This window comes from Cydia strobilella, chromosome 8 (assembly GCF_947568885.1).
Source record: "Cydia strobilella chromosome 8, ilCydStro3.1, whole genome shotgun sequence".
In the NCBI taxonomy this organism is placed as follows: Eukaryota; Metazoa; Arthropoda; class Insecta; order Lepidoptera; family Tortricidae; genus Cydia; species Cydia strobilella.
Window position 1 is genome coordinate 9898033 of NC_086048.1, and position 25259 is coordinate 9923291.

The 25259-nt window shown below is 36.1% G+C and overlaps 1 protein-coding gene across 1 annotated transcript; it reads left to right on the plus strand.

Annotated features, from left to right (window-relative positions):
* Positions 1-687: 687 nt before the first annotated feature.
* Positions 688-20564, plus strand: LOC134743606 (myrosinase 1-like). The gene is made up of 10 exons (XM_063677168.1): positions 688-823; positions 1306-1418; positions 4135-4303; positions 5135-5405; positions 9115-9250; positions 10014-10111; positions 11318-11449; positions 12210-12383; positions 18305-18549; positions 20338-20564. Exons 1-10 carry the CDS (start codon positions 774-776, stop codon positions 20495-20497), a joined length of 1548 nt encoding a protein of 515 aa, XP_063533238.1. The 5' UTR covers positions 688-773; the 3' UTR covers positions 20498-20564.
* The last annotated feature ends 4695 nt before the right edge of the window (positions 20565-25259 follow it).

The following is a 25259-nucleotide window of genomic DNA, read 5'->3' on the forward strand; positions in this document are numbered from 1 at the left end:
TTTTATACGTCAGAACGTTAAAAAAGCTGATACGGATTTGCATTTTGTATTTTACATGACTCATTCATTTAGTTGCACTGTGCTACGAATTGATGTAGAACTTTCATTAAATTACACAATTATGTACAAATGTTATTAGGGTTTTATTGTTATGATCGTTGTAGCTGTCACGGTCGCTATATAGTTTAAATATTAAAATAAAAGCTTAAGAGAAGTTTTGTCTCGCCAAACACAAAAAAACCGGCCAAGTGCGAGTCGGATTCGCGCACGAAGGGTTCCGTACCATTACGGAAAAAAACAGCAAAAAAATCACGTTTGTTGTATGGGAGCCCCATTTAAATATTTATTTTATTCTGTTTTTAGTATTTGTTGTTTTAGCGGCAACAGAAATACATCATCTGTGAAAATTTCAACTGTCTAGCTATCACGGTTCATGGTGACAGACAGACAGACGGACGGACAGACGGACAGCGGAGTCTTAGTAATAGGGTCCCGTTTTTACCCTTTGGGTACGGAATCCTAAAAAAGACCAGAGCAGAGAAATAAATACTACACTGTTTTTTGATTAAAACATTAAATAATTAAGGAACCCTCAATACGAAAGACTGACTCGAACCTGCGATCTCTTTAATTTTATCCATCAAATCATGCAAAATAAATAAAACAGGTTTATTTAGACCTTCGCATTTATTATACTCAATATGTATCAGTAAAGAAATAATTGTCACGTGGAAATCGAATAGGCGATATTTAAACTTGTCTTAGTCTGTACAATGGCGAGCTCGCGTCAAGTCGTTCTCAGGGCTGTCCTAGCGAGCCTTAGGTGAGGTTATAAACAATTAACCGATTTCGGAAAATATGTTCCGCCTTACTTAATTTTTCTCCTTAATATCTTCTACATTTAAATTGCAGTGATTTCGTTATTTCTTTATATTTTGTAAAGCCTTTTAAGTTATCTTAGATTATCAAATAGCCAAACAGTTTTTTGTTTTCAAAGTAACTCAAAATCTGTATGTGCAAGTTGATTAACGCCTTTACGTTACTGTACAAACTCTGTGTTCTAATTATTGTTATTTGCTTAAACAACCAGTTGTTTGTTCCCCTCTGAACACTGTGTTTAGTGGCCTGTTTTCTTGTAAGCCAGTGACTAAGAACTAAGAAAGTAAAAACTAAAAAAATATTTTTTTCGCATTCCTCCAAAAAAAAATCACGTGCCGTAGTAAAAACTTCATGTAATCAATTGAGAAATCCCCTGTTGTTCTAATAATTGTTCATCGCCAAAAACAATATGGTTTGTTTGCGTAGCGTGCTGAGCGCTCGGGGGGAGTCGGAGTCTGGAAACTACACATTCCCTGACGGATTCATGTTCGGGGTTGCTACTGCTGCGTACCAGATTGAAGGAGCGTGGAATGAAGATGGTAAGTCATTTAAATTCCATGACGGCTATGTTATGGACAATACCAGTTAAATACAGTTTTTTTGTATCTGACTGTACTTACATAAATTCCTAAGGCTCGAATCGTATAAATGTGTAAATTACGAATGAACATCAAAATTTTGTGTTTAACATTGTTACTTTATTTAAGCCTGAATTCGTCTACAATTACTTTTATTTGTGTAACGATAAATAAGTACCTATATATTATTTAAAGGTCTTAACTACTCAGGTTATCAGCTTTCCAATTAGATCAAGTTTAAGTAGGTAGGTACCTATTTAATTTTTACTTTCATAACATAGGTAATGCAAATCAGTCAGACACGAAATAAACGCCGAGCGGTTGAGCCATCTGTCGCGTAACTAAACGGAGGACGCTGGTTCGATTCCAGCCCCGGGCACTGGAGGCCTTGGTCATTTTTTCCTTTGTATATGATATTTATTTCGTTTATAGTTTATATAGTAGTGTGACTACTTGTAAAACACAAATTAAAATATTTTCATAAGAAAGTAATTTAATTTGTTCTTAGTCAGTCAGACACAGTAAATTCTTCAAATCCGTAGTTAACCACACTCACTTTCGGGCGAACTAACTCAATGAAGTCATCTATTCGTATTTCATCCTTAATTTTATTATACCTACAACGCTATATTACTTTGTAGTTAATTGTAAACCAATACGATGTGATTAGGTAATTAATTTTGTATTTTAGGAATTAATTCGCATATCATTAGTTACAATGTATGTACCTACAGGTTGAGTTTAAATCCATGATACAAAAGTAATGTTTACCTTCATAGCATACACGTAAATCTTCCTATCCTATCGCCCTAAGGTCGATATGTATTTTTTTTTGTTATTTATTTATTTATTGAAAAGTTCAACAGCGTTTACAGTAAATAATATACAAAATACATGAAAACTTATAAGCATAGCGAATTATTGTTTTCTTGCTCTTATGTTTATAAAGAAAGATCACAAATAATTTAAATTAATTAGTTTTCATTTTAAGGGTTCCATAAACAAAATACCAAAGGGCACTTCATACATGTACAGTCTATATCGGAGCGGTCGAGGTTCTCAAAAATATCTGTACACACACTCTAGCGCCTTAACAATAGAGGCGTTTACAGTTATTTGTTAGCACCTTAGTCGCCCCGATATATCTGATGGCGACTGAATATATTTTTCGAACTGAAAGACCAAAAGATGTGCCCAACCCTCATCTCCTCTTTTAAAACTTTTCAATAAATATAATATCATTTATTACAGCCGAAAATAAGAGATTATTAATAAGGTTTATTACAGTACATTTACTTTTAATATAGAAATACACTCAACAATTGAGTTTACTATGTAACTGCTAGAATCATGTGTTTTGTATTAGGTAAGTTTCGTAAACCAACAAGCATGTAATTACTTTGATAGTTACAACAGCCGAAATAGCTAGCCAAGCGTTCAAAATGGCCTGAACACAGACCATTTTGAACGCTTTACATTATTCAGAGTAAGAACATCTACATGTACAGTCGGAAAATCTATTAGCTTAGCACCCGTGCATACAAATATATATAATAACTAATAAAATGAAATAATAGTTACTAAAGCCTGACCAGTAATATATGATCAAGTATTGTCAAGAGGGCGCTGTTGTTTTCATGTATAGGGTGACAGTTCAGTATAGTATGAAAAAATGAGTTCCAGTGAAATTCCGCAACATGGCGCGTGATCATAATATTCGTGGTCAGACTTAAAACAAGATATTAATAGTAACTAATAGTTTTGCTGACTGTACATGCAGATTATATTTATATTGCCAATCTCGCTGGTATTATATATTTTTAGAGTTTCAATATTCATTCACAAAACTACACAAATTAACATAAAGCACCATTACATGCATACAAATACACCTACTCTTTCATAATTAACTACACATTTGGCCTTTTTCGATGCAAATGTATTTAGTTCTAGATATCTCACGAGGTCAATCGACCGCCTTGTTTGTCCTGGCATGTTATTCCATTCGCTTTTCTAACAACAGCAAGCCGTCGCCTGTGGTGAACAAAAATAAGTTTGATCTTCGATTACCTAGGTACCTACATGTAGTTGTCAAGTAACGCATCTCGAGGTACCGTTGAAGAGTTAGTAATAACTGGACTCAGTTGTATGAGATTTCTTTCATTCTCCCGTTTTTTTTGAGTCATGGATCCTTTCCCACGATCGGCCCTTTTCCGAGTCCTTTTGAGGACTCCAGACTTTTGAGCCAAGTAACACAAAAGTCTGGAGTCCTATAGGACGTGATCCTCAAACTTGTTTACCCTGGTCTTTATCAACATTGAGTCATGAATCCTTTTCAAGGTCGACCCTTCTCCGAGTCCTTCGGAGGACTCCAGACTTTTGGGTCAAGTAATTCAAAAGTCTGGAGTCCTATAGGACGCGATCCTCAAACTTGTTTACCCTAGTCTTTATCAACATTATCTACTCGTAGTACTCGTGTATGCTCAGTAATCAATGGCAGTATGAATAGCAGCCCTGTAATAGCATTTCTAGATAATTAATCAATGGGCCAGTAGTAATCTCCATACGTCCTCGTCCTTCTATTAAAGTTAAGTAATTCAATTCTATGCTAGATACCTACTAGATAGATCTGATTAAAACACATTTTTAAATTGTTAAACTTCGTGTTAATTTATAGGTAAGGGTGAAAGTATGTGGGACACATTTCTACACTCCCACCCAAACTACACGCCAGATCACTCCAATGGGGACGTGGCAACGGACTCTTATCACAAATATATGGATGATATAGCCATAGTCAAGGAGTTGGGTGTGGAGTACTACAGGCTGTCGATTTCGTGGCCAAGGTAAGGACGATAGCAACCTAATAACAGTAAATATAACTTTATTTTTTATATTTATATATTATTTTATTGAGCAATAGTACATTACGATACAAATGCGAAAAATAGGAAATTTGCAACGAGTGGCGATAAATTAAAACACGACCGTAGGATGTTTTAAATCGACACGAGTTGCGAATTATCTATTCGCACATGTATCGTACAACGTTTTACAGTACATAATATGGCCCTTTACATTTTGAACATAGTTACGTAAAGTGCTAATTATCGCACTAGTGCGGTAAAGTAGCACCATATGTGCTGTAAATTACCTTAAGTAATACAAACAGATAGACATCTCTGTGGATCGTTTGCTATTACTGAAAAGCGGGTAAACTTAAATAATTAATTTACTATTTGGCTGTATTGGTATACATTTATTTATTTGTGTATGTATGTGGTTATTTTCTTTTTGTTCTTTATATCCTGATACCCTTAATTAGGTTGTCTGGAAGAGATCGCTTACAGCGATAAGACCGCTTTTCGCTATCTTTATTTACATTGTAAATCTATTTTTACATTTGTTTATTGTTATATGGACAAAATTACAATAATATATATATTGAATAAAACACGTATAGGTAGTTGCGGTTTTGCACAATTCAGTTCGGGTCGGGGCAACGCGCATGCCTTTGGAGTTGCAGGTGTATATAGGCTATGGTGACTGCTTAACATCAGGCTCATATGCTTGTTTGCCACCGACGTGGTGTAAAAAAATAGTAGCTATTATATAAGTTTTGAAATGATGATTAAGTATGTTATGCGCATTATTATAATTATATGACTTGTCGACAGGTTGCTTCCGAACGGTACTGACAATAATATCAGCAAATCTGCGGTTCGATATTATCGGAAGGTGATAAAGGAGTTAATCAAAGCCAATATAATTCCCGTTGTGACTTTGTTCCACTGGGACATGCCCACCCCATTAATGGACCTAGGCGGTTGGGCTAATCCGCAAATGGTGAATTACTTTAGAGATTACGCAAGAGTGGCGTTTAATCTATTTGGCGATGTGGTTAAAATATGGACAACTATGAATGAGCCGCACCAACATTGCTGTAACGTAAGTCATTGTATCCCAACCAGAGTAGCAGATTTTTTTAATAACTTAAAATTTAATAAGCTTACACTAACCGATTTTTGATGCTGTAAATACAATACATTATATGGATATTGGCGTTGTTAACGTAGCACGCGTTGCCTCGGTGCAAAGAATACTAGTATACTCGGACGGAGCAGAACAAATTGCTATTGTGATTAAATTAACATAATATTGTATTGAAATACTCAATGACGTTAATTAGCTATCAAACCTCACAACTTCTGCCAGTATTCATAGAAATGGCTTTTTAAGTACTTCTACTTAGTAGCTTCTATGGTGAATTTTGGTCATCAACCGTCGATATTTAACTAATCGTTTTACCAATTTATAACAAAAGTAGAATAGGCATTTGTGTTTTAGTGTACAGGGTACACTCGGAGACATAACCAAGGTTCTTCCTTTTTTTACTCTATTTTAATATCGTTTTTTCAATTGAAACAGATTAGACGAAACTATATTTATTAATGTGTCACAAAATTAACTTAATGGATTATCGTCTCTATATAATTCATTCCGCAAGCAATTCTGTTCTTATTACATATATTTAATAACACATAGTAAAGGTTAATAATTGGAGTTACTTATAGAATAACTTAACTTTTAACAATTTTAAACAGTGATTGATTAATGTCGTATAAGTACCTAAATAAGAACTATAACAATACTAAATGCCAATCTCTCAATAACCCACCCTGACAGGTGACGCGGGTTGCATCTGTGTGTTTGGCTTTGACTCCGCGCACGCCTCCCAAACGTCCGGGACACCATTGTCCCGTGTAGCTACAGGAAAAACCTTTGTCATTATGATACCCTTTCAATACTTCACTCATGACTTGCTCTTTATAATTACGTCCCAGCATTCACTATGTATATTATGTCGATAGTAAATGTATGTAAGTAGTTGAGTTAATTTAATGAGGAATAATAAAATTCATATATTTTAATCGCACTGAGGCTATTGCCACTTGTTACCATTAGATTGTGTTAGTGTCAGGGTCAAAATCGCACAAGTAAAGCTCATGGTGATCAAGTCAATAAAAGTCATGAAAAATTGATTTTAACTGATTTTATTTGCTTAGTTAATTGCTTCAATTAGTATAATAACATTACTGATGCCTTTTATGACATTGATCATAAGACGTAAAATGGGGTTCGGAATTTAACTATGTTGTTATACTTGAATGCCAATATGAACGAGTACGATAGATAATTACATTAAGCGGGTGACACGTAGAAAAATATAACTTCGACGAAATAAGGACCACCCCAAACAAAATATTCTCATCTAGCCAAAACCGCCAACTCTTGTCCTTAGAAATGTCAAAATCATTGACAGTTTATTTTTTGAAGTTATAAACAACCTGTCACAACTTAATTACTGAACAAACCATAATTCATTAATCATTATAATATACGTATGTTAAAACATCTATGTCATATGACATAAAATTCAGCTTTAGTCGTTCCAATAAATTCAATATAAAAATTATTTAAGTAGGTAATGATTTTGGAAGTTTGTCGGTGGCGGTGCGGCTCGTTTCTCATCGGCTTGCCTAATTTGAAGTAAGTAAACACCTCCTGTGGTAAACACCTTATTTTACAAGTTTAAGGAAAAACAGGCCAGCTTAGCTTAGCTTGTGTGTGGCGCGCCGCCACTGAAGTCCATACCATAGTTATTCTACTCATTGTGTGTCCCTTATTTTGCGAATACTAGTATTCAAGTTATTTTTTTAGAATACAATATAGGTATTCTACACAAAAGTAGGTATATTATTATTAATACCCAAATAATAATAATTTCGTAATATTTTCTCGGGTGTTATAATATCTGAATATCGGATTAAAAATAATGTAACACCTGAATATCATTATTGGAATGGATTGGATATGATCATAAATTATGGGGGTGCGATAATTTGCCCCAAATTAGGGCCTCTCGAATTAACGGCACGCTTTGTGCTTCGTAACTTACGAGCCCTTAACACGGCTAAAATGGCCCTCCGGAAATTTATGCTGCAATGTTAAAAATGCCCTTTGTTCTCTTGTTGTGTTGAAAACACCGGTGAGACGTTTTTATTTGCCGTCATATCTCGATGTTCATGCGCGAAAAGAAAGGCAAATACGCGCTTTAATTATGATAGAATGGGGATTTTTAGGTATATATTTATGTTTACTGCTGCCCAGCGCCCGCTCTCATTGAGATGAAAAAAATATATCCGATGTACCTAAAGCATCTGGGGGCACGGTAGTTCCCCCGCCAAGACGAGCAAAGCGAAGCGCAAGGGCACTACCTACCTTTTCTCTAAGCGCAACGTCGTTTTTTTGAACCCTCATAACTTGGGTTTTGATTACACCAGATAAACAAAATTCTCGGGATATGATGCCAATAGTAGACTTATTAAGCATAAAAAATTTCAATTGCATAGTTCTTATACTTTAGATTTTATTCATATCTAAAAAACGTCACGTTTCGTCACTCACTCACTCACTCATTAAAACCTTTAGGGTACTTCCTGAAGTCCTAGGAAGCTGAAATTTGGTATGTAGTCTTAGTACACAAACAACAAAAAAATTCAATTTTTTTTAATTTTTAGCCCCTAAGGGGGTGAAAAGGGGGGTGGAATTTTGTATGGAAAATCAATAACCGCTGTACCAATTTAGTTAAAATTTGGTATGTAGATAGTTTTTGTTATGGGGAATGATATAAGTAGAATAGTTTTCAACCCCTTAATCACCCTGTAAGCGTGAAAAGGGGGTGGAAAAGGGCATAATCAGTAAAAAGCAGATTGTATAAAAGATGCCCCCAGATACGAAATTTCAGGATTTTTAATAGTTAATTACCCCCAACCCTTTAAATTAGGGGATGGAAGACTGTCATAAGCAACTTACAAAAAGAAGTGAAACCCCACCAAAAACATTTCATGTAAAATGTTGCCAAGACGAAACCATAAGGCTCGCACTGTCAAAAAGTTATCAAATCTTTTGTAGAGCCAAGCTTCTAACTCTACAAGCCCTAACTTCAAAAACTCTACACCTTAGTTAAAATATGTGGCTTGGCTGTTTTGTTATATACAAAATAATTTATAGTGAATGCATTTTTCACCTTATGCCCATGTGACAGTAGCGAAACGAAAGATCTGATAACTTTGACAGTGCGAGCCTTATGGTTTCGTCTTGGCAACATTTTACATGAAATGTTTTTGGTGGGATACATAATTTTCCGATCATCCATTAACAATGCTTGCCACCGGGTGCCCCCCCCCCCTTCTCCTCCCAATATAGGCCAACGGGTATAAGTGACGCCGCGCGGTTGTTTCATTGCAAGCTTGTTTTATTACTTTTCAGTCTATGATTTCAGAAACAATTTCGAAACTTTTCGTAATTTGTGAAAAATGTATACTTAGTGCGCTATTGAAATGTATAGATACATCGCTGTCAAAAGTAATGACCGAATAACACCAGAATGTCAACTTTGGACGATGACGTGAAGAGTGATCTAAATAAATCTGTAAAATATACCGGTTAAAATTAAGCTTAGTAACAACTGGTAAAGTTGTTATCATGACAAATATCGCCTTCTAAAAATTTGCGTCACGCAGGTACCCAATACTTTGGGTAGAATCCCCAATTATTTCTTTAGAATGTTCAATATACATTTTACCTATTTTAGGGCTACGGCGGCGACTATTTCGCTCCAGCTTTAAAATCACACGGAGTGGGCGAATACTTATGCATCCACTACATGCTGCTGGCACATGCTGCCGCATACCATCTTTACGATGAGGAGTTTAGACCAACACAAAAAGGTAAAGTTTCGGTTAACTGCTATTTAAATTTGGCCATGAATGTCAGTACTGGTACTATGAAATATAGGGATACTTCTAATAAATATTATTTGGCACAGTTTAAAATAACGAGTAAAATAAATAAGTAGTAGTAGTAGTAGTAGTAGTAATCACTTTATTGTATACAACACAGGTTTACAAAATAAATAAATATGTGAACCATAAATTATAACTACACAGAAAATTGAATAGGTGCAAGTTTTAAATTAGGTAACAACAGGCGGTCTAATCGCTAAAAAATATTGCCAGTTTTCGCGGTAGCCCGGTGGGTATTAAATTGTAAGGTGCGATGAAATTTTTAAACCAAAGGCTTACGAGGACGAAAAATTGATCCATCTAGATATTATTGTAGATAAGATTCACTTTTGAGTGTTAATAAGAAATTCCATACTTATAACATACATTAATTGTGTGTGTGAAGTCCCCAATCCGCATTGGGCTAACGTGGCTGCCCACGTTGCCACGTGCAGTGGGAAGTAAGTATTCGTAATTATATATGGTCGTGACATTATATAAAGTCTATTTTCATGAATTTTTTGAATACATGCAATAAAAATAGCAGTATTATAGATTTTATGTCGCTACTGTATACTTAATACAATATTAGCCATCGATATATCCAAAAGGTTAAGTTACGATTATATGTAGGTGGCTATATCACAACACGTGTAATAATTAATTTGGCTAATACAAATAAATCAAAAATATTATTTTATTTTTTAAGGAAAAATTGGCATAACTCTTGACGCATTTTGGGCCAAGCCGAAAAACAGCAGTAATCCTGACGACATCGAAGCCGCTGAAAGATATCTTCAGATGCATGTAGGTGTAATAACCCCGTTTTGGTCATTATCTGAACAAAGATCGATTAAATTTCTTGTAACAGGAGCAATAAATTAAATTAAACTGGAGGCTGTACGCCTCAAACTGACCAACATTTGTTCATCGACTTTTTAAAATTATAAAATTTTTAGATTTTACCTTTTTCATACTAATTAAATATTATCTTCAATGTACTATGCAATCTGTTTGTTTGACGTGCTTGTCACCCTTTAAACATAAAACAAATTTTGCAATACATTGCGTCTTAGAATAAACTTTAAAGTGTAATGAAAATCAAAACACGTTATTTTTAAAAGTTACTGATTAAATGTTGGTTAGTTTGAGGAGTACATACAGCCTACAGCTTAATTTAATGCTCCTGTGACAGGAAACACCCGGTATATACAATATACATATATAGGCTATCTAGCTAATCCCAACTTGCTAATATTACAATATCATAAGTACGAGTATATAACTTAACCAATAAACCAAACCTTTTTTGTTGTTGACGGAGTGGAATAAACCTAACCTAAATGCTTATTAATAAATAATATCCATTAAAGCAACAAATAATATACATCAATAAATAATATACATGACATTAAAGCTCTCCAACGGGCCTCTACGTGTTGGATCTATATCCCCATGCAAGCCTATCAAAAGACCGGGATTTATAGGCCCGTGATATCCAAAATGGAGAAACAAAATAATATACCTTACGGTGACGTTTCACGCTTTATTGAAAATATGAAAAATGGTTTTCATCGTATGAGCATGAGAAGTGTGAGAAGTATAGTGTACGTAAGATATATTTATATTTATAAGACTTAAAAAACTAGCAACACATGAAATGTCATTTTAGTCCACGGAATAAAAAAACAGACTATAGGTGGTTAAGTATACGATGTATGTATATTCTAAAGTTCAGGTTTTTATGTGTCATTTTCATTTTTGGGTGCGGGAATGTTTTACACTAGCCGAAAAATTGGTAAAAACAAAAACTATTTTAACATATCTAAGCACATTAGGAGCTTAATACTCATTATTTATTCATAGTTTGGTAATTATTTAATTATTTCACAATAAACAAAGTTATAAATACACGAAATCATTTCCGCACCCAAAACCCCGATGTATGGTCATTTTAATTATCTACATTTAACATATAGATTTGATTTATCAACATCTTATTCTTTTTAACAGCTAGGTACCTTTGCGCACCCAATCTTCTCTAAGCAAGGTGATTATCCGGAGCTCGTACGCAACAGAGTGGATAAATTAAGCCTGCATCAAGGTTACACAAGATCTCGATTGCCATATTTTACGACTGAAGAGGTATTTATATGAAGTTTTCATTTTATAATTGCTAACGTAAACGGTGCATGTAAAAGAAAAAAATATTTACTGGAGGGTTTACCCTAGACATAATTATGCGTAGTGATAAATTAATTGAATATCAAAATTAATTTCATTAATTGAAAACAAATTTTCATAAAGAGGCAAGTGGCCCTTTCTAATTTATTTTAACGCTAAGTACTTAAGAATGTCTGGCTTCGACACACATTACTAAATTTTATAGTCTGCAGCCGTAATATGGTCGCATTTATCGCGCACGACATGACTCGCGCACGACATGACGTACCTACCTACTTTTTGTACTCGTGTCTTACGCAGCGTCGTATGACTCGTATGCATTTTATGACATATACCTACGCGATTAATGCGACCATAGTTAAGTACCCCACATGTATAGATATGATGGTTGATCCTAAATCGTTTATCGTGTCATAAGTCACTCTCCGCTGCGTGTATTTTTGCGCGTAAGCAACATGCACGACAACGGCTAGACGGCTATACTAATTATTAAACTTATGGCGACGGCTCTCACACTGTCTGTGTCTACATTTCAAAACGGGTTTGTATTCGCATAGTAGCACGTGTACATAATTGAGAGATATATATTGTGATAACTTATTGACGATGAACGTGTTTATTGCTTTTATATATATATTTGTTTATCACAAATATAACGTCTTGTAAAGAAATACAAAATAAGTCGCTCACGTGGATGTTTTCGTTGCCAAATTGTTTTTAGATAATTTCATTGAGAGGCAGCTCTGACTTCTTTGGACTGAATCATTACACAACCTTCCTTATGTCTTCGTCCAATTCAGAGGAGAGCTGGGCAGTACCTTCAGTGGAATATGACACGGGTGTGAAATTAGAGCAAGATCCAAAATGGCTGAAACCTGGATCTGATTGGTTCTCGGTAAGTATAAACCGAAACGTAAGAAGTGCCTCTCAACTCTGTAGGTATATCTAAACGAAAACGAAAGCTTACGCTCAATATTTGTATATATAGGTTACATAAGTTTATTTTACCTACTTATCTTAAATAAATATTTTTAATTTTTCAATACTTATATTTCTATTGTCTTCGGTTACCGCGATAGTTACTCATGAAATAAAACTATGAAACCTCCATGGCACATATTGAAACATATTTCAAGCCAATGAAGAAGATGTCACAATTCCTGAGGCCTGTAAAATGCAATACCCCTCTACAGACTGCAGGAGTGTACAGGCTGGACTGTGAGTGTGGCCTATCATATGTCGGGAGCATTTCCACTCGGGTGAAGGAACACATAGCTGATGTCAAGCACCGTCGACCTAGGTCTGCTGTCTGTGAGCATGTCATGGATAAAGCCAATCACTCAATCAAGTTTGATAAGCCTCTGGTTCTTGCCAAGGAGAAGCGTTACATACCCAGAATGCTGCGCGAGGCCATTGAGATTAAGAAATATCCAAACTTTAAGAAGATGGCTTTTCTTTACCACCAGCTTGGGATCCTGTAGTCCATCTGATAAAGGAGCAAGCGAGACATATTCATATTCATATTCATATTTTTTATTAGTATTAATCATACATTGTCATGGATGCGTAATTTACATTATTAATATTATTATTTACAATAGATATGTCAGAAATATGTGCAATTAAAATTGGGTTTCATTAAACATTAGAATAACAATAATAACAAAAAATAATAATAATAATTCAATTGTCAATAAAATAATCATACCCCGTTCCAATACGTTAGGAGTGATCCCAATTAGCCTTCCAGAAATTCCTTAACCGAGTAATACGCCTTTTGGATCAGGAAACACTTGAGTTTTCTTATAAAAATGGGATCTGATGCAACATCCTTTATATCAGACGGTAACCTGTTATAGATGCGTGGGCCTATAATTTGGAAGCAGTTACCTGTTTTTGCAAGCCTGTGCCTAGGTATTACTAGTACCTGCGTTCGTCTTGACGACTCACGCATAGTAGAGATGGAAAGGTGTTTCCTGCTCCGTCGGATAAGTTTTCCCACCTCAAATATAAAGAGCGAGGGAACCGTTAGGATGCGTAATTTAATAAAAAGCTCTCTTGCTGGTTCGTCAGGTGGTACTCTGCATATAGACCGGACGACTTTTTTTGAATAATAAAAGGGCGATCACGGTCTGCAGCTAAACCCCAAATATCGATTCCATAGGAAAGATGGGAGTGAAAATAAGCGTAGTAGGCGGCTAGTAGATTCTTTTGAGACAAGGAGCCTTTGAGTCTGGTTACGGCATAATAAGCAGAGTTTAACCTAGCACAGAGGGAATCAATATGCTCCTGCCACTGCAGTCTACCGTCTAGAGTGAATCCCACGAATCTTGCGGAGCTCACGGCTTCAATGTTTGTGTTTTGTATTACTACAGGGTTTAAGTTTGTGGTCTGACTTGTAGCCAATGAGAAGTCCAGAATATTCGTTTTTTCGAGGTTGAGCTGCATGCCGTTCGCAGTAAACCAGTGCAAGAGCCTCACTATTACCGTTTCGACATTGATACGGAGCTCATCCTCACAGTCCCCACTCACTACGGCGCAGATATCGTCTGCATACATAATAAGCTGCGTGTGAGAAGATAAAAATGGCAAGTCATTCATCAGCACCAGAAATATCGTGTTACCAACATTGGACCCCTGAGGTACTGACCGGTCACCAATATCACCTGGTTCCGAGGCATCACCAGCCACTTCTGTTCTTTGGGAGCGGTTGCTAAGGAAGGAAATAATGAAATCTAGGGTCACCCCACGCACGCCATAGTGTTCAAGTTTAGCTGCTATCAGTTTGTGATCAACAAGGTCGAATGCGCGAGATAGGTCGAAAAGTATAGCGGCGACTCGTTTTTTGGATTCTAGCCTGCCTAGAACGTTCTTTACCACCTCACGCGCTGCCTCAACCGTCGATCGACCAGCCTGATAAGCATACTGCTGAGAGCATAACGATTCATTCGACCTAAAGAAGCTCATCAGCCTATCACAAATTCCCGTCTCAAATATTTTTGAGATGGCGGGCACCAACGATATCGGACGATAGTTTTTGAATTCCTTCTTGCTACCATAGACTGTGAGACCTTAGTGTTTGATGATGCTGGACATTCTGATGTTTTGAAAAGATGTGTCCCGCCGAGTTTGTTGCCGGTCCCATATTGGGATACCCTCCTACAATTTAGGAGGGAATTAAATCTTCTCGGGTCCGTGGTGTAGGGTTGGAGCCGGCGTAGTTTTTATCGCGTATATATATATATATCTTTACTTGAAAATAATTGTAGTGTATAACTAGCCTTATGAACCGTTTTTGCATGTACAACCAGCCTTAAAGTTTGTAGTCTATGATTGTTCATTATTTTAGTATGTGGGTATTTTTGCACTTTGTAATTTTTCCTCAGTCACCCGTTGACCACGAACGCTGTAAAGAGTTCGAAACGTCGGGATGTATTATAAATTCAATATACGCGATATAATCCGTTTTCATAGTTTTATTTCACTTATATTTCTGTTAAACCAGTTCTATATTCTATATATGGACGAAAGGCGCTTCTCAAGTGTTTTACCCATAATATATAAAAAAATCAATAAAACATTGTTTAAAGAAATAATGTAGGTAAGATTAGGCAATATTAGTAATTATCTTGGTCTGACTCTATGATGGAACTCGAATACCGCTCGTGTCTCATCCATTTGAAAACTAAATTTCATTTGACAGCAACTTTTATTGAATATAGATATTTAAACTTGATAGTTGTTGATGTTTATAATAATAATAATAGCAATCAAAAATAATCTTATAGAGAATGCCTCATGGCATTAAGTCTGCCTGTTGAACGTTATGGTTTTTTTTAGTGCATGAAAGTTAATTTAGTGCATTAAAGTTATAACATATAGGTAAATCAGTATGGCACTAATAAAATTATCAAATATGTTAGATAAGTCAAATAATTAGTCTCTGTTTTTTTTTGTTATTGACTAACGGAAATATTCCACTATTTCGCCTAAGAAACACACAGCAGATAGTTAGGTACCGCGTACAAATACCTATTTTGTCTATCATAAAGTCAAACACAAGTTAAATCTTAGTGTTTACAATCGTTAAGTATGGAAATACCGTTATTTATGTTGGCAAGTTCTGGCTTCAAGGCGACCAACTTGTGCAAATTTATTATCAAAAATATTTTCTACGCTCATTACCATAATTTTGATAAGTAAAGTATTTTGAGAAGATGGACGGAATGTGGTGAATATTTTGAAGCTAAAATTTTTATTATATTATCGCATACGTAAGTAGGTAACATATACAATAAATCTGGTACTAGGTAGCAATATAAATAATGTAGGTCTTCGAGATTTAACTTATGAAAAAATCTGTCATTAGTATTACTACTAGGATTTTTTATTGAATAAACATCAATGTTTATAAGAACTGTTTGATTGTTAATAATGTTTATGAATATAATAAAAATTCAACCGTATGCACATGAATATTGTATAATACCTACTCGTTAACCAGCCTTCCTCATTCTTGGTCGCGTTTTATTAACACGTAAATGTCGCGATTAACTAATTATCTGTTAAGGTTTTGTGTAAATTTGTAGAAATTTGACGATGTTTGCTAATGATGTCGGAAAAAATCACGTTGCTTAGGAGCTTCAAACGATAACGCTGCCTAATCTGTTTGAGATATAACGACCCAATGTATGATGGGATTGTCTCTCTTTTATTGTTCTACAAAAAAGTCCGGGATGGTATATGTCTATCTTTTAAGGATAACTTACTATACCCATCCGGTACCTTGATCTTGATGATCATTGATCCAAAGTGATGGAAACATCGACCGTGACGTGAAAAATAGAATAAAGGCTAAGCCAAACAAACATTTCATTGAATTTCTACTCTTTCATGTCGCACTGTAAGTCGAATTCGAAAAAATTAGGCATATAAAATATTACGATTTACTACCCGTGCGAAGCCGGGGCGGGTCACAAGTATTAAATATATTTAAAACGGGTCACTCACGTTTTGTGTCACGTTTGTGGTTGGTTAGTGCCTTCGAGCTGGAAAACTATTTTGGGTAATACTACGTCGGTGGACAGTGCGGACGAACCATTTATCATTTAAACGTAATAGTTTCTCGCCCCTTCCGCAACCGGCGCCCGCGCCACGTCGTCGGGCGCGGTGGGCTGCGGCCCACAGTCTGCGTCGGTCCGCCAACGCGAGCTCCTGACGACACTCCCCGGTACGGAGTGAAACATGTCGACCGTTTTTAACATATTTAATATTGCTGGTCAGTTTGACCTACATGGTCACCTCAGTGCCTAAGGTTCGTTTTATACTTAGTAGTTTTACAAAATCATTCTGTCCATAAACCACGTAACAAATATTAACACGACACGTAAGAAAATAGGGGTACTAGGTCAGATGATAAGATATATTTTTCTTGGTATTTAATAATGGCTGTAACACGATAAATGCACGGAACATTTATCACATAACTTCAAATACAATGTAATATTTTAATGACAGCAAGTATTACCTACACTAAGATTACAATAAAGATTATTAGATTAAACGTTCTGACTTATTCTGTAAAATGGTGTCACTTAGATAATAATTTGTGGTTTGTCGTTTTACGTACCAATGTTACTATTTTTCCAAGTGGCATAGTATTTTACATGCAAGTATTTTTATATAAATATCACTCGGTACTTTGTTATGATTGTTTGAAAGACGAACACAATTCAACCTGAGTATAAAATGAAGGTCAGTGTAATTAGCCGGTATGGCGGTCAGCAAAATATTATCGGCGCGTGTCGATAACTTAGTATAGGTTTGAGCATGCGCTGATTCGGTTAAGATAATGTCTGTATCGCCGCGGATTAGAGATGTAATGTTAAGGGTCCCCGGCAAGCTCGGTTCTCCATACAAACGTAACTCCGCTCTCATTTTAAAACGACTAGCTAGATTGCTTTGTGCTTACAATAGGATAAGGTATATCTATGTCTGTAATTAGTTTAAGTAGTGTAGAAGAGGAGAATGAAGAAGAGGAGAATGAAGAGGAAGAGGAATTTAGAAGAGGGATTTCGATAGTTTCGGAAAAGTAACACACAAGCAGCTGACTTATTCGCACCAGGTTTAATAAAGTACTGACATAAAAACATGAATTACAGACATACGTCAATGGTTTAAAAATAGAGTTCTAGAAAAGGAACTTAAAACTAAACATAGACAATAAATAAGTATCAAAAACTATACAAATACAAATACAAGCTCAACAAGTAGCTTCAGATTAGGGAATGCAAAACCGGTTTTTATTTGTATGATAATTCGGTGAATATTCGGTTATTAACCGACTTTTTCATACAATTAAAATTCGGTTATGTATTCCCTACTTTAGATACCATACTAAAAAAATACAGCGAATTTAAATTTTCCATTTGTTTTTGCTCTATTTCGTTTGTTTTATAAACTGGAGCTATACAAACTAATTACAGACCTAGATATACCCCATATCATTGGATGTGCAAAGTTTCATTACAATCAAACACGTAGTTTTATAATGAGAGCGGAACTACGTTTGTATGCAAAGGTGCAATTCGGCCGAGCTTGCCGGGGACTCTTAAGATAGCATGATGTATAAAACAGTTATGATGGAATAAATCAGTAAGTCTACCCGTCAACGGTACCTTTTACTCACCCAACCACGTTCCTCTAAAGCCGGCAACAACCGTAGGAAATCTATATTAAAGCAACGCTACTGCCGATTCGGCTTTGTGATTGATTGTTCATATTAATATATTAAACACATACTTATGTTTATTAAAGGTATATCCTCCTGGTTTTCGAAAACTTATTAACTGGATAACCAATGAGTACGGAAAAAAGACTCCGATCATCATCACCGAAAATGGTTTAAGTGACTTCGGAGGCATCAACGACTACGCAAGAGTGGACTATTACAACGAATACTTAACCCAAATGTTGCAAGCAATGTACGTTGATGGCTGTAACATACAAGGATATTTTGCATGGACATTAATGGATGACTTCGAATGGAAAGATGGTTACACGTACGTATTAATTTATATTTTAAATTTAATCAATTTTACCTAGGTCGCAAACGCTATGCGATTGTGCTATAAAAGCTATACCCATGTTATATGGGTTTTAAAGTGGAAGGGTATAAACGATTAAGTACATTACCTTCGTTTGAGCATGTATGACTTAGGTATCTGATTACATCAGGCATCTGAGATAATAAAACAAAACAATAATGTTAAAACATGCATGCTATGTAGGTATTGGCATCACGATTCACTTCACACGTTTTAATATAAATATTTTGAATTTAATGTATACTAGATTTATAAAATGTTAAGACGGAAGTATAAACCCGTTTAGTTTTAATTATCTTTAAGGTAGAGTCCTCGAACACAGTATTAATATTGAAAAAATTATATCCTACTAATAAAATAACCCTTTTGCTTTGCCATGGTCGGGTAATAAATGCGCGTAAAAAGTGACGAACATACTTTTGTGTGATACACACATTGATATAGGATTTATTAGGGTTGAAACATATGAAGTCACGGGCACAGGCAAATTGTTAATTTATTAAATAAGCGTCTGGTTGACGTAACTGGTGGCCGAAGAGCTGGCGGCTTCCTCGCACAACGTATCAGCATTGCGATACAACAAGGAAATGCCGCCAGCATCTTTGGTACAATGCCTTAATGGCCTATTTTTTTTTAATATCACGACGGTGGCAAACAAGCATACGGCCCGCCTGATGGTAAGCAGTCACCGTAGCCTATGGACGCCTGCAACACCAGAGATATTACATGCGCGTTGCCGACCCTTTAAAAACCTGTACACTCCTTTTTTGAAGAACCCCATACTGTAGCCCCTCGGGAAAACCTCGGCAGGGAGCTCATTCCACAGCCGAAGCGTACGCGGGAGGAAATTCCTCTTAAACCGCACAGTACGCGACCATTTAGGTGCTAGGGTGTGAGGATGAACGCCCTGCCGATGGCGAGCGGTGCGGTGATAGAAAGCGGCCGTTGGCATCATGTCAAACAATTCTTCAGAGCACAGCCCATTGTACTGGCGGTAGAACACACACAAGGAGGCAAAGTCTCTCCTTAGACTTAAAGGTTCAATACCGCTTGTGAGTTTGGGATCGTCGACAATTCGTACAGCGCGCCTTTGGACCGAGTCGAAGGGTCCAAGCTGGCATCCAGGTGCTCCTGCCCAAAGGTGACAGCAGTACTCCATATGGGGTCTGACTTGCGATTTATATAGCAGCAGTCTTTGCCCCGGAGTAAAGTATCGCCTCGCTTTATTGAGCACACCGAGTTTTTTGGATGCCAGTGCAGCCTTCCCTTCCAGGTGGCTACGGAATTGGACGTCGCTGGAGATGTCGACACCGAGGATCCCAATACTCCCCGACATGGTAAGGGCTGTGCCTTCGAACTGAGGGACCACAGTAAATGGGGTTTTCTTAGCGGTAAACGCGCTAACTTGTGTCTTGGTGGAGTTGAACCGCACTAAATTGTCTCGGCCTCACACCGAAACTGGATAGAGTGCTCTCAATATCCGACACAAGCTTTTCACGACTCTCCAGCACCACAGAACGAGGGATGTTGGCACGGCCTGTGTAATAGGCATCCCCAGTACTGATTTAAGCTAGTTATTATTTTAGTTTAGTAGTACCACCGTATATATCTTTCATATAAATAAATGTTTTTACATTTGCGTGTTAAGAGTTTAATGTTTATATCATTTACAACGTAACATCAGGAATAAAAACTATAGAAACTGTATCAAAAAACTAATGCGTAAACTTTTTTTTTTTTCAGATCAAAATTTGGCTTGTACCATGTAGACTTCAACAGCCCAAAGAGAACCCGGACACCAAAATTGTCTGCCATTAACTATCGGGAAATAGTGCGAACCAAAAAAATCAATTTTGACTTCATAGAAAAACCATCATCGTCTGCCCAGTCCAACAGATTATAGGATTAATATTTACCAAACATGATGATTTCATGTTATATTGTACATATTAAACAGTTTATAAATATTACGTAACAATTTCTAATTCATTTATATTAAGTTCATTATTAGTATTCTTTAAAAAACTATTAATTGCAAGAATATTTATCTTTATATCACAATTTATATTACATAATTTCATATTTTTTATAGTATGAATTTTCTCAAATGATTTTTTACGCCACACCCTAATCTGTTAATCAAAAGCTTTTGTTTCTTTTGTTCCGCGGTTACCAATGCTACCACTACTGACTGAACGGGAACAAACTCGTTTAAAAAAAAAATTACCGTCCTATTCATATGGTTCAAATTTATGTAGCAGCTCTGTATTCTGAGGTCACACACAGGCAACCGATCGTCCTTTATTACCCAAACTTGTTATCTCAGAATGAGCTGTTACATTTTGAACCTTTATGCTATGACGATAGTTACTTTTTAACGACATGGTTGCTTTGGCACGTGCTCGGCACGCGACTAAGACGCCTTTCCATAAAACAAAGGCTTTTGTTTAACAGATTAGGGTCTGAGGCCTAAAAATCATTTAAGAAAATTCATACTATACCTATAGGTACCGCCTCCGCTGGCTTGGCCACGTATTAAGAATGGATGAAGATCGCGGCGCTAAAAGGGTATGTCTGGGACGCTCGGTAGGGCGAAGGCCGATCGGGCGTCCTAGGTATCGATAGGGCGATGGGGTTGATGCGGACTTGCGCGATCTTCAAGCCGATAACTTGCGGGAGATTGCGCAGGATCGGGACAACTGGCGTTTACTCGTGTCGGAGGCCAAGACTCATATTGGGTCGCTGCGTTATTAAGTAGCAGCAGTAGTAGTAGTATGTTCAAACATACATACAAAACAAACTACTTTAGTGAGTTACAATAACAGATGGGCTGGCAAGAACACGAATAACAAGTCATCCATCATTATTAGTAAACAAAGATTAATTAAGCCAAAGCTAAAATGTATTCTGCAAGGCCTGGAGTTGATATATCACTTGTTTCACTTCTGAACCGCTAGAAGCGTTATATTTTCCTGGTTGTTACTAATTTTGAGATTATTTCGCGGTTACAGTCGATAATTGATAGAACAACGGCAGCATGACAGGAGTACCTATAAATCAATATCGTTTTATTTGCATCGATATTATTATACTAAAAGGTACACCAATTTAATTAGAAATTATGCATGATTGACTAAGGAATGTAGGTATCTTTTGTGTCTAAGAAACGTCCAAAAATACAAAAAACGTTACAAGTCCAGGAGCCTGATCTATCAAACGCAAGATCCTTTTGCCCGTTTTACAGCAGATCCAAAAGCAAAGCCAAATTTTGAAGGTGCGGTTAACTTTCGGCCAAAGAGGGTGGGGGGGACCTATAAACAGTCACAAAATACCAATATATTCAATTGTTCACTAACATTATCTTTCAAGGCTGTCAGTGTAAGAGCGAGAGTCAACTGTTTGGAGGACTCGGTCTTACTCCAGACTAAACAATAAAGAATAAATATCGATGACATCCAATACGCGTCAGTGAAGTATGACTGCAACATAATTCCCTGTTTTTATTTAATTAGGGCATTGTATTTTAACTATGCCGCTTGACACACAGCGATACCGACTTTTCGAGGCTTCGTACGTCAAGTTTTGCGTATGTGCAGTTTGTGCACCAGTACGCCTACCATGAGTTGGAATTTGGGTGTATTATCTTATTAAGTACCATGCTCCGCTTGTGATTGTGACGAAGCTACGGTCTCGTTCCCTCAATGGCGTTTTCAGCGCCATGACTTGTTTTCTCTTTTGCTTACAAGAAATATATATTAAAAATATTTTAACTTATAATTAATTTGCACTTTACGTACCTATGTCGAAAATTAAAAGGGCCATTTGTAGTGTAAAACGTTGTATGATACACGTACGAATAGGTAATTCGCAACACGTGTCGAAACACTGCCTTCGGTCATGTTTTAATTTATCGCCTCTCGTTTCCTACTATTCGCACTTGTATCGTAATGTACTAATTTAAGCACTATTTTCTTACTTGGCTGGCGCGATGACCCAAAAATGAGTCTTGGCCTCCAACACAAGAGCACACCACTTTGCTAAGCACTCGTTTGGAAAAATCCATCTATCAATATATTTTACGATAAGTATTAAATAAGAAACATCAAATCGGGAGTCGTGGAAATCAAGGGGAAAGGTCTTTGTCCAGCAGCATCAGCAGTGGGACACTCAGATAGGCTAGAAACAAAAAAATAATAATCCGGTGTTGAAAAATGAGACGGCGTTGCCATCTGGCAGTAATTACAAGGGTTACCCTTGAAAGTGCGGAACTCGTACCTACTACGTAATTATACGTACGCAGTTACGACTTAGCGCATAACAATAAAAATAAAGTGTTGGAAAACTTTCACTTAGCCATTAAATACTTGATTGAATTGCTCTTACTTTTTTTTAGACTGGCCAAGTGCATATCGGTCCAAAAATATTCAAGGGTTCCGTACCCTCATAAGCTAAGATATCATCATCATCATTAGCCACAGCATCTTTACAGATGATAGTGGCAGCGACTAGAGGTATTTTGAGGAGGTAGCCTACAATCTACATCTACTGCGGTGACTGTATACACCAATGGCCAATCGGCATTTCTTGCCGCACCGATAAAGCGAAGCTATGATAAAAGTAAATAAATTCATACAAGCAAAAAAGCGTATTTTTTGTGTCGTACGGACGGACAATTAAAAAAAAGATGATCGCAATAAAATTAAGTTAACCACCATTGCTAAAAGTGACTGTGATAATGTTTACGCACATTCTAAAGAGAAATAAGTATAGAATTTATAGTGTAACCCGTTCGAATTAAAAAACCGCAAATCGATGTACAGGTTTGCCGTTTGGCACACGCATACTAGAGGTCAAAACAAAAATTTTGACGTATCTGAAGGATACAACCTTGATATTTTGTGTCAAAAACTAAACAAACTATACCAACCGATGAAAAGGCGCAGTTAAAGGGTTAAAGAGGTATTTCCCATTCGATATATATGGATATTACGTATCATTTTATGATTAATATGTACCGTATCTGCAGTACAGTTCCATAAGTCTCGTAAATTAGGTATTGAAATAGAACTGTGTCAGTTTGTAAAATTAAAAATTAAAAAAAAAAATTGTTAATGATATTCTTATTATTTATTATTTTCAAAGTGGTATATTGTACAAAAAAAAATCAGCCATATCGTATCTGGAGGACCCCAAACTTGGTATGTTTCGAAAATTCTTTTTGTTTTAATTAAAAAAATATGGCCGAAATGTAATGATGTGATATATGTTTAGAATCGCCACAAAAAGCCCTTTCGTATGATACCACACATGATAGGTTTTAGTTTTTTTTTTCCATACAAAAAAAAAATGTTTTACCACCCCCCCTCCCCGGGGAATTTTTTTTAGGAACTGCGGGTCAAAAATTTTGTTTTGACCTCTTGTATGCGTGTGCCAAACGGCTAACTTCATTAACCTGTACATCGATTTGCGGTATTTCTTTGTAATTGGGGTCGAGCGGCTTCCGCTATTACATTGTCTACCTACTTACTTACAGCAACGGTAAGTGTATTATTCTTAATTCTCGACGGTTTCAAATTGAAAATTCATTAACCCTTAAACGAATGATTTTTTCTTTTTGCCCGAAATTAATATATGTGTCACATAATTGTTTACTGATTCTGGGAAAAGTGATAAATAAAATTAAAACATCGATTTTCACTGCTAAATCAGTGTACATAGCATAATACATAGCGTAAATCGTAATTTATGTAAATATACCTATAATTATTGTTAAAAGATATATGAAAAATCTTACTACCATCGAAACTTACACTATTTGTGATATTATACCTATATAAGGATTTTACATATAAAATGCAAAACCCTAAAATACGCCTAAATAATAAATATAATTGGTATATTTTAGCAAAATAAAATACGTCACGGAAGCTGTAGAAGTTAAAAATTATTCAATGTCTCTGTAACAAAATTCGCAGATCAAAATGACTTTATTAGAGCCTTAAACCGACCTAATTCCAGGCAGTAATAAAAAGAGATTTAAAATCGTCACGCCATTTCCGTTCACATGGGCTTTAATCCGTTCATTTTCTAACCACAGCCCGTTGCTACTGCAACATAAAAAGGCCGCATTTCATAAGGAAGTTGGCATTCAATTTAAGTCCTTACTCTTCCAAACAAAAGGCTCGGCGGCTCATTGGAGATAAGAAACTTTGCGTAGCTCAGTAATTACTTTACTAGTTAGAAGCAGACTGTTTACTCTGGGCTATTGTTGCCTAATTATCACCTTTTAATGAACTTTGGTTCACCCCGAGGAACGGTGAATGATTATTACATTATAGTATTAAGTATAATAAGCTTATTTGATTAATTGTTCTGATCATTTAAAACTAACTAAAATGATATTATTGATTTTTGGGTTTTTTGGTTTAAAAAAATATTTTAATTTAAGCATAAGTAGGTATACTAACGTTTAGTTTGATCTTTATTCTTTAATCACCTATCTAATCATCGTTATTTGAATTGAAGCGCGAGCGTTTGCCTTGCTGCTCGCTCGCTCGGTAACGCACACACCGAATTTCATTAGCTATGTTTTCTTTTCAGTCGATTATCTTTATTTTTAGGCACGTACCTAGATGACGAATAGGTAAGTACAAACGGTTAAGTGC

Excerpts from the sequence above, each read along its gene's own strand:
- LOC134743606 (XM_063677168.1), top strand. The coding sequence starts at position 774 with ATGGCGAGCTCGCGTCAAGTCGTTCTCAGGGCTGTCCTAGCGAGCCTT. Across the intron at positions 1,419-4,134 it reads AGGAGCGTGGAATGAAGATG|GTAAGGGTGAAAGTATGTGG; the intron begins GTAAGTCATTTA and ends GTTAATTTATAG. Across the intron at positions 4,304-5,134 it reads CTGTCGATTTCGTGGCCAAG|GTTGCTTCCGAACGGTACTG; the intron begins GTAAGGACGATA and ends ACTTGTCGACAG.